The sequence below is a fragment of the Mixophyes fleayi genome, chromosome 10, assembly GCF_038048845.1.
Source record: "Mixophyes fleayi isolate aMixFle1 chromosome 10, aMixFle1.hap1, whole genome shotgun sequence".
NCBI classification, from domain to species: Eukaryota; Metazoa; Chordata; class Amphibia; order Anura; family Limnodynastidae; genus Mixophyes; species Mixophyes fleayi.
In genome coordinates, this window is record NC_134411.1 from 3,137,892 (window position 1) to 3,148,576 (window position 10,685).

General features: G+C 43.5%; 1 protein-coding gene across 1 annotated transcript; it reads left to right on the forward strand.

The window, feature by feature from the left end:
- Positions 1-560: 560 nt before the first annotated feature.
- Positions 561-10,225, forward strand: LOC142103567 (uncharacterized). Its single transcript, XM_075187637.1, has 4 exons — positions 561-1,687; positions 7,417-7,573; positions 8,115-8,315; positions 9,383-10,225. Exons 1-4 carry the CDS (start codon positions 932-934, stop codon positions 9,934-9,936), a joined length of 1,668 nt encoding a protein of 555 aa, XP_075043738.1. The 5' UTR covers positions 561-931; the 3' UTR covers positions 9,937-10,225.
- The last annotated feature ends 460 nt before the right edge of the window (positions 10,226-10,685 follow it).

A 10,685-nucleotide genomic window follows, 5' to 3' on the forward strand; every position in this document is an offset into this window, starting at 1 on the left:
GTGAAGAGATAAGAACTCACCATTTATTCAACTATTATTCATTCCCTTCCACTGGAATTTACAAACTGTAAAAGGTGCAGAACTTGAAGTGGAGCAGAACAGACAGGCTAATAGTAGCAGATAGCCAGTGATTAAGCACTAACTTCCAGGCTGTTCACCTGCTGCCTTTATCTCATACCTTTTATCTCCACCTCGGTGCATGATAAAGATCTCACACAGGCTGAGTGTGAGGTAAATAGCCCGAGGTGCTGCTTTTCTCTCCATTGAAGGAGATGAACTGAGGAGGGGCCTCTGAGAACCGCAGCTAAACAACTGAATGCAATCCACACAACATACATAATGCAGGTAGCATTGTTGTACTCACTATATATATATTGCACGTATGTTTGAGTGGGTATATCTATCTATCTATCTATATATAATATATATATAATATATATATATATATATATATATATAGACAGTTATATACATTAATATAACATTTGTGTTTTCAAGCCTTAGAATCCCGTCCAATCCCAAAGGTGGACCTACTGCTCCCGCCCACTTTGCCGTCCCGGCGCCTGTAGTGTGGACAAAGGGAGCGGAGATGTGCAGTAGGTGGGGGCGGGCATCGGGCTAGTGATAGAGCCCACTGGTGACTGAGGTGCTGTGATGTGTGGGATTGCTGCCCAGTAACCACCGCTGCACGTCTGCTGGCCAGGACCCCTGATCCCCTCTCATTGTCCGTGCTCTGGCATCCGGAAAGAGATTGCTGAGGCTCTGACATCTAGGATCCAATTACCTCCAGCTCTGATTGGCTGCTGTGTCCCCAGGGGTCTGCTACCAGCCCGCTGCTCAGGCTGTGATCTCGCTGCTCCAGGACACAGGGCTATGGAGTTATAATCCGAGCTTCCATCACTTACTTCAAGGCAGCCAGGTGTGTTCCTAAATGTACTTTACAATGAGGGCCCAATCTCATGCCCACCCCTGGAATGGGTCAGATCGGGCCTGGCTGTGCAGATGGCTGGAGGTCACCACAACAAGCCTGAAGGAGCTCCATGTAATGAGACGAGAGGCAGAGCAGCGCGTCAGGGGGGTCCTGGATGAAGAACAAAGTTCACACGAGAGCGACTGGATGCGATGGGAAAGACACATGGCTGCTGAGGAGACTTTGGTTAAAGCTGTTGCAACTAAAATAAGGAGGAATCTAGACATGGACCAATCCAAACCCAAAAAATCAGAATTAGGACACATTCAGGAAGAGGTGGTTAATGTCAGACTGTGCAGAGATAAGGAAGAGAGGAACCAACATGAGATGTCCCCTGCACAGACTCCAGATCTAGACCACAGCTGGTCCATAAACGGCAAAAGTCAGGAAAGAAATGACCCAACACATAACCTAGTGAGAGTGGATCATGTCAGAGGTCTCACAAGAAAACTAGCACAAGGGATACAGGAGCAGGTCATATCTCCCAAATCAACAGCAGAACAGACTCAGGAAGAACTTGTAAAACTTGTGAGGACCTCAGCAAGACAGAACCAGGAGAAAATGGACATTATCACCAGTTCCACAGATGAATACTTGCAGTCCCAGAAACCAATATGGCCCAGACCAGATGCTACAGAACCAGCACATAATCCAGAGGATGTGGATAAGGCCATGGATCAAAGTGAAGAGAGTCCAGCATTGAATGATGGGAGTGAGGTGAGATCATTTTTTAAATAGTTATTTTCTGCACCTGCTGATATCACCCTATTTGTTCTATTTAAGTGTTGTAAAATGAATCCATACTTTCCTATACGGTACCGATGAGCTTACACTCTACTTTATGACGATCACACAGTAGCATAGATGCACAGGAAATGTCTGCACTTTTAGGGAGGTGACAATTGGATAAAATATCTGTTTGGATAAAAGGTGTGTGTTTGTGTAAGGTGTGTTTTAGGATGTATAATTGCAGGGCAAAGTCTTTTTACACAGAGAGGTAAAAAGTGGCCACAGCAAATTTTGTGTACTATTAAAGATAATGGTGAAGCAAATTACAGTACTTGTTTAGTGAACTATCTGACTTTATGGCTCTATTTTCTGTGCAGTAGAAGTCTACTCTTCAATAGTAAGATATATAATCTATGCTAAGCAATCATTGTGTCACTTCAGGCCATGGGGTTTGTTCTCTCACTGCTTTTTTTTATTTTATTATTATTATTATTATTATTATTATTATTATTATTATTAGATGTCAGGTTATATCTCACATTCATCAGGGGAGCACACCCCCCTGACAAAAAAACAACACGCGAGAGCATGCGCAGTAGCTCCGTTTCGGCAGCACTGTCCTATACAGCAGCCGCGGCGCTGTTAAAGAAGCGTCCACGGCGGTGCTGTATACGCTTTTTTGACAGCACCGTGGCTGCTATATAGGACAGTGCCACTATGGTGGGCACTTAGCAGAGGGAGACCCAGAAACCCCCCCCTGCGTGCGCCACTGTTCATGACTATATGGATTGTGAGCAGGGTCCTTTTATAGCTTTGTCTGTCTGTTAATACACAATCTTATTTTATTACTGTGTTTGTCGCCAATTGTAATTGCTATGGAAGTATGCTGGTGCCATATAAATAAATGTTGATGATAATAATATTAATGAATATCTATCTACACAGGTATAGTAATGAATTTATTAAAACATTTCTTTGTAGTAATATTATTATTTAATAATACAAACAATTGGGTTTTGTTTTAATATATTCATTACTATACTTGTGCGGATATTCATTAATATTATGTTTTATTTATATGGCGCCACAAAGGGTCTGCAACGCCGTACATATTGCATAGGAGAAAACAGAACACGGCATACAGGGAAGTTAAAAAACAAAGTGCGATTGAATAGACAACCCGACTGAGGACAGGTAGACCCAGCAGAGGTATGCGTGAATAGAGAATGCTGGGTGCCAGAAACGGTATCAGGCGCTGTCCCCACACTTACAGAAAGTGCCGTGGACGGATGCCTTCCCCCTCCTCGCACCCCGTTGCTAAGCAACGGGACGCGTCCCTGCCCGGCAGGCGCTGATGCATGCGCAGAGTTGCGTCGTCGTTGCTAGGCAACGAGACGCCCGTCTGCTTCCTTTCGGCGGTCAGCTGATTCTGACTGCCGACCCCGCTGCCACCAATGAGCTCCTCTTCCCCATTATTTAAGGAAGGCTCTGGCACCTCTAGGGTGCCAGAGTATCTTGTTCTTCCATGTGCTCCAGCGTAGTTCCTGGTCCTATTGTATCTGTGGCTCCCTTTGGCTTTGACCCTGCTATCCCTGACTACGGTTCTGCCAATTCCTTGTGGATCTCTGACTTCCTGGTTTGACCTCGGCTATTCTGACTACGGCTCTGCCTATTCCCTACTGTACCTCTGCCCGCACCGCGCTGACCCGGCTTGTACAACTATCCCTCATCTCTCTGGTGGCTACCTGGGAGGGCCGCGACCTGCGTGCCTCTGCCGTGAAATCCAAACCTCCTTGCGGGGGTCCCTGGTGAAGACCAGGGGTACGTTTACACTCCGCGCCTCCTGGAGTAGCGGTACCAATACCAGAAGGTGGGTTTCCCTAACGATCAGCGTGACAAACGGGAAGAAAGAGAGGAGGGGAGTGGACTAAAACAAAGACGAGCCTGGACCCAGGAGTGTGGGCGCAACTAGCAGGACCAGAGCCAGTAATGAAGGGGAGAGGAGGAGAAGACAGAGGAAGTAGCCCAGAGGCAAAGTTGAGGAATGAAGCTGATGTGTTGGAAGCAACAGGAAGGTGACAGGTGGAGGTGACACAAGGTATAAAGGATCCTGCTTGCAGGAATTTACAATCATGGGGAAAGGGCAGACTAACAGGAAACACCAGAGGGGAGTCGGGGTGAGGGGACTGAAACTCTGAAGAGAGAGCAGAAATAGGGCTAGTGAAATGAGGAGGGGAGGAAGAAAAGGGGGTGAGGTGTAAAATAAGAAAGGTAGGCTAAAGAAAGTGGATAGGGGAGGAGAGAAAGAGGGAGGAGTCAAGGATAACATCTAGGCAGCAAACTTGGGTAATGGAAGAGATTTTGGTACCAATAGTGATGGAGAGGATGAGAGGGTTTTTTGAGGGAGGGAAGACTAAAAGTTCTGATTTGGCCATCTTGAGTTTAAGGAACCGTTGAGACATCCAGGAGGAGATGGCAGAGAGGCAGCTGGACACCTTAGTGGAGAGGTCAGGAAATAAGCAATAGATTTGGCTGTCATCGGCATAGCGATGGTGCCGAAGGAACTGATGAGTTCACCTAGTGAGGAAGTGTACAGAGAAGAGCACATGGCCAAGGACAGAGCCCTGGGGGAGGCCTACAGGAAGTCGAGAAGATGTGGAGGAAGAGCCTAAAGTTAGAGAGAGAGGACGTGAATCAAGAGAGGACTGTGTTAAAAAGGCCAGTGGTCCGAAGGGTAGGCAGCAGGGGAAGGTGATTGACTGTATTGAAGGCTGCAGAAAGGTCCATGAGGGTAAGCAGAGAGTAGAGCATTCTTTACTTTTGGTCCGCGCGGTTTCAGTGTGGAGGAGGGGGCGGAATCCAGATTGGGGAGAATAGAGGATGGAGTTGTCTGAGAGGTAGCTAGTGAGACCGGTGTAGACCAGCCATTCAAGCAATTTGGAGGCAAAATGGAGGAGAGAGATGGGGCAGTAGTTTGACATGGTGGTGGGGTGAAGATTGTGTTTTTTTTTTTTGTTTTTGTTTTTTTAATAATCGGTGAGAAACAAGCGTTTTGTAAGGATGAGGTGAAGGTACCAGTGGAGAGGGATGCGTTGAAGAGGTGGGCAAGGTAGGAGAAGGCAGTAGGCGAGAGTGTGTGAAGGAGACGGGAGGGGATAGGATGAAGGGGACCGGTTGAAGGGGGGGGAGGCAAGCGTAGAGAGTGGACTTTGTCAACCAAGGTTAGGTGGAAGAAGTACAAGGGATGATGGCTGGAGGGCAATGGGGGTGGGAGGCTGGAGGGGTATAAGGGAAGAGAAAGGAGGAGATTTCGTTTCTGATTCGATTTTATTTTGAGGTGAAGAAGATGGGAAAGTCTGTGGCAATGATGGAGGGTAGAAGGGGGGAGACAGAGTAAGGACTACAAAGTGGCGAAGAGGTGACCGGGTTGGATAACTGAGCTAATGTAAACTTGTAAGAACAGATCTTTGTGAACAGTAGGTGTACTACACTGAGGTAGCTTCTGGAATACTACATTTAATTACACGAGGAGCTTTTTGTTGACGCAAATATTTATACAATTCCACAATCAAAATGTTTTAGTAACGTTACACAAATAGCAATTGCATTGAGTCTATAGATGGCTTTTGTCGTTTGATGCAAGGCCTAATGATGGTGTGAGAATTGTAGTCAGGTCCACCTCTAATTTAGAAGGTTACTGGAGTGCAGAAAGTGAAAAGTAGAGGTGCCTGTAGTATAGTGAAAGAGTTGTATAAGTTCATAAGTATTGGAGAACAGTGATTCCCCCCCCCCCCTCCCCTATATAGATCTCGGGTCAATTTAATTGACCAACCGAAACCTTCAAATGTACGTTTTATACAAGTGTTCTTATTCCTAAAAATCTGACCTTTTTTTACACTTGACAAAGTGACCTATTAACAGAAAGTTTAACATACAAGACTTAAAGCTACACTCCCAGTTAGCCATGAGTGTTGTTATTCAACATTTGAAATGGCCACTGAGATGGAGGTGAGCGTGAGGACTAGTAAGAAGTTGCTTTCTTGCGACTTGGTATTGATCCGCATGGTCCCCCCTCTGCAGTATCACACTGTGGGAGATGAACGACACAACATTAGGAAATAATGGCTGTATGAAGCAGCTGCTGGGGTTCCAGCTAGGGAAGCGGTGAGTAGTGTAAAGTACTTATGTTTTCCACCTTACCTGGGAATGCAGCTTTAAATAAGGTGCAGGTACAAATATATTGCAACCCTTTTATATTCCTATTACTGCAGGTGTCTCGCTCAAAAGTTACTGCTTGGTAATGGTGCAACAGAACATTCTTCCATTTTGCTAGAACAGTCGGTGCCATCAAGTGGCCAAACTATTAATTGCAGTCGCCAGATTCTATTTTTTTTTTCTTTCCCATCATCATCATCATCCTCACCCTCACCATTTATTTATATAGCGCCACTGATTCCGCAGCGCTGTACAGAGAACTTACTCACATCAGTCCCTGCCCCATTGGAGCTTACAGTCTAAATTCCCTAATATATATATATATATATATATATATATATATACACACACACACACACTAGGGTCACTTTTTGTAGCAGCCAATTAACCTACCAGTATGTTTTTGGAGTGTGGGAGGAAACCGGAGCACCCGGAGGAAACCCACACAAACACGGGGAGAACATACAAACTCCACACAGATAAGGCCATAGACGGGAGTTGAACTCATGACCCCAGCGCTGTGAGGCAGAAGTATAGAGTAAGCAACATGTCAATAAGGCTCTCTTTGCAGATTCATTTAAACTCGTGTGACATATGTGTCTGTTTGTTTTTTTTTTGGGGGGGGGGGGGGGGGTTATTGTGATACAACATAGGAAGCCTTGTATTATTGTTGTTGATAGTAGTAATAATAATATTAGCCTTTATTTATAGGGCGCCACAAAGTTTACACGGTGCCGTACAGAGACAGACATAAGACCATACAGGCCTAGATACAGTATCTAACATTAAACAAATACTACCAGGACTTCAAACACTCCAAACATAGCTTACATAGTGACATAGGAGCAGAAGAATAGGTAGAGAAACAAGAGGGCCCTGCTCATAAGAGCTTACATCCTAGAGGGAGGGTAAACTGACAGAAGGCACAAAGGGACCTTTTAATATATTGTCACTGGACTCCTCTGTGACTTTTATCGTGCTTAAAGAGAAATGACACCAAGGTTATGTGTTATATATATATATATATATATATATATATATATATATATATATATATATATATATATATACACATGTATAGCTTAAAACCTTGTCCTCAAACCGCTCCACTGTAATAAGTTAGACATTGTATTATAACATATGTACTGTATATTCAAACTCACCACTGAGGGTTCGTGATGTTTTTATGGCTACAAATCTTTTTCAATGCTTCTAGAATCTTTTATAATCTATGGCAGAGCTTAAGAAATGCCGTGAACCAGATCTCCACAACACTTAAATATTTCCAGCTGTCATTTAGCTTTTAAGTAATTTCCATAGATTTAAATAGAGGAACCCGGCTCATTGCCGTTGTAACTCCCGAGTTACTCTTAACTCTACAATATTCCCTAAGTTATTTGTTTGATTTGCATTTGTGGCACTGGAGGTTTTTTTTTATTATAATATATATATGTACTGTTATACATTTTACATCCGTCTGTTGTCTCTTCTACTTTCTCCAGCTACCACTTTCCGTGTTCCCCACTGAGTTTGCGCCTCTACGCAGAATCGGATCTGGATCTTTGACACCTCGTCTCAGATTGGGAAGTTCTGGAGTAACTAGTGATCTTCTGTTTACAAGACGGATGAGTGGGAACTGTTTATCTGCCCATAGCTCAGGTATTAAGGTTCCATATATTATTAGAAGGTCAAATAATGATGGCACCAACTGAGAGCAGAACCTCTTCAAACCTGTCCTGCTGAGGCTCCTCACTGTTACTGCTATATGATCTGCTTATCTTGTTTGTAAATTATGTGTGACTTTCTATAAGGCTCTGCTTATGACCTTGTTGAAGCTGCAAAGGGCAAACTAAACAAGAATACACCTGTAATGTTTTGCATTTTATTTTTTTGTTTTTGTTTTTTTTCTCGCCCTACTAAGCTGCATTTCTTTCAAAACACACATGTAATTTTTACAAACTTAAGACTTCCACTCAAAGTGGATTTGTTGTATCCAGAAACCTCTCTTACACACCTACCTTAAAGTAAATTATATATTTAGTTCTATAGACTACAATTAAACCAAATATGACCTGTCGCCAAGTCACCAGTACAGCCCTGCCCTAATTGTCAGTGTGTTTCATGTCTACAATTGTATAGTATATAACTAAATAGTAGTGCAGTGTATGATGCCGTATTTATTGTGCTTTCTCTTCTGCAGGCTTCTATGAGGCCAGTGATGTGGACTCCACCTCCTCCTCTTGTTCTTCTCTCTGCAGTGACACCTCCTGCCACACATCCATCTCTGTGATGTCACCACACCGAAGCTTGGCGATGAGACCCAGGTCTATAGACTGCACTACTGAGCGCAGACAAGAGCTGCAAAATGGGAGAGTGCAAACAAAGAGACCTGTGTCTGCAGGTAATATGCATTGAGATGCACCAAAACCCTCTTCCAACACTATACTTTTACCAAAGGCAAAAGCACCTGTTTCATCTGTATGTAATGCCAAACATTTTCTTTATTCATTTATTAAAAGAAAGTCTGATCTAAAATGCCTGTACCTTGGGTGTCCTTTAGCTATTGACCTGCTTTATTTCCAAGATACATCGAAACACTGTGTACATAGCTGCACCCTAAGATGCATAATTCACTGTCTGGTGATCTGTTTAAAGTTGGATACATAGTGTCCATGGTACACAGGAGTGTGACTGTAATGAGTCTACCTGAGGCAGCAAATTTAAAAAATGTTAATTTTCTGGATGCTAACATCTAAATTGGTGATTTTTACTGTGTTGGTAGATCTAATGCTTGACTGCTACAATATTTATATAGTGCACAACTCTTATACATATATTTATAGTAATATCCACAAGGGATGATACCAGTGCCACATAAGGTGGCAGAATGGCAATTTGCACATCTGGAGGCGCGCTAAAATGAAGTTATGTTCACCTGCTTGCTGAATGCAGCTCGGACCTCATGTCACATACCTTATTCTCAGTGTACACGGGGATCTCTGGAAGGGACATTATCTGTTCTCCAAGGACAATTCGTTGTACACGGAGAACAATTCATTCTATTTGGCACGCAGCCTGAGCTGCAGTAAGCAAGTGGCTGAATGCAGCTCAACCTTCCTGTACCATGGATGCTGAAACAACACTGAGCACCAGGTCTCCCAGTGTCCATAGCTTTCTAGAAGAATGTGTAAACCAGGCCTGTCCAACCTGCGGCCCTCCAGGTGTTGTGATGCTACAAGTCCCAGCATGCCCTTCCAGCTATTAACTGGTTGTCTACCGGCAAAGCATGCCTGGGCTTGTAGTTTCACAACACCTGGAGGGCCGCAGGTTGGACAAGCCTGGTGTAAACTGTTCTATTTTGTGCTTAACTTGTCAATGTGGCTCCCTGACATTACCTGAAATGTTCAAGTACAGTATATGATTATATAATCAAGATGTATTTGTAATTTTATATTTTCCCTTCTCCAGGGGCTGTGGATGGATATTTTCTTCTTTCTGTCTCCAATTCCCGCTGTGACATCGCACACAGTAATCATATGACACCTTGTGACTATCCCTTCTCTGACACTCCCCCACTCTGTGCAATCCAGCAGCGCCGTAAAACTGAGCGTTATATTTGTAAGCTGGCTCTTAAATACCGCTGTAAGCCCGGAGTTACTACTCTTCCTGCTGACCTTGGACCTCCAACCCCTAGACGACCAGTGCTACCGTTCCTTCGTCCTGATTGCCGGGGCAGTTGTCCTCCTTCGCCTCAAGTCTCTTCTCTATCTACCAGTTTAGGGGATGTACGCAAACCCCCCAGGGGTTCATGGGGCCGATTCCTTAGTCGGGTAATGCTTAGGAAGGACTCAAGGACTGCAGCTTCAGAGTTAAACCTTGACCAATGTGGCCAAAGTCCACGGGGTAGCCTGCAAGGTTCATCATTGACGGAAGGTCAACTCCTGCGGGCAAAATCGTTCCGTGATTTGCTATCTGTTAATCCATTTAAGAGAAATCAGAAAGGGCTGAACAAAGCCTGGTAGTTCTACTACTGCTGGAGAGACTGAAGATGGGAAGTTTCATGAAGAGCAGCAATGAGCCAAATAACTACATCTTCATAGTGCTGTGTCAATGTCTATGTAAATATATATATGTATAAAAAGTGTACATTCTAAATAAAACCGTATTAACCAGGTAAAAACTTGTCTATTTGGAGATGTATGTAATATATATAAAATAATATTTCTTATAATGCCACCATCCTCGCATGAAAAGTGCAGCATTCTCGGTATTTGATCTATTATTAAATACAATGATTTTGCTGTCGCTGTGCATGGCTCTATCTCTCTTCCCTGTCAGCTCTGTTGTACTTTTAGCTCCTGATTTCCAACTGATTGTTTAATATGCATCAACGGGTGTTTCAAATGTTAAACCTATAGTAGCATAAGAACCATCACAGTACAAATGCAAGACTTATATGGGTATCATTCCCTCTCTAATGTTTGTGAAATGCCAGATCACAGTTTTTATATATATATAGCGCACATATTGTCGTCTTGCATTGTTTGGATGATATTTCAAAGTATCTAATATCACTCCTGTTTATACACACCAGTGGGAACTTTTTTATCGTGAGACGTTGGCAACAATGGTCCTAATTCATGTATGATCGCTATTTGCATGTAAGTTGCGATTTTTAAAAAGAGCGTGTAACTTGAGCATAGTTCCAGTCGTATTTGATTTGAAGCTGGCTACATAGACATACCCTTCCCTCCACCTTTCTGTGTCATTT

What these genes read in the sequence shown, in the direction of transcription:
- LOC142103567 (XM_075187637.1), top strand. Translation starts at nt 932, where the DNA reads ATGTACTTTACAATGAGGGCCCAATCTCATGCCCACCCCTGGAATGGG. An exon ending in CATTGAATGATGGGAGTGAG is followed by an intron (nt 1,688 to 7,416) that starts GTGAGATCATTT and finishes TACTTTCTCCAG; the next exon opens with CTACCACTTTCCGTGTTCCC. An exon ending in TTTATCTGCCCATAGCTCAG is followed by an intron (nt 7,574 to 8,114) that starts GTATTAAGGTTC and finishes TCTCTTCTGCAG; the next exon opens with GCTTCTATGAGGCCAGTGAT.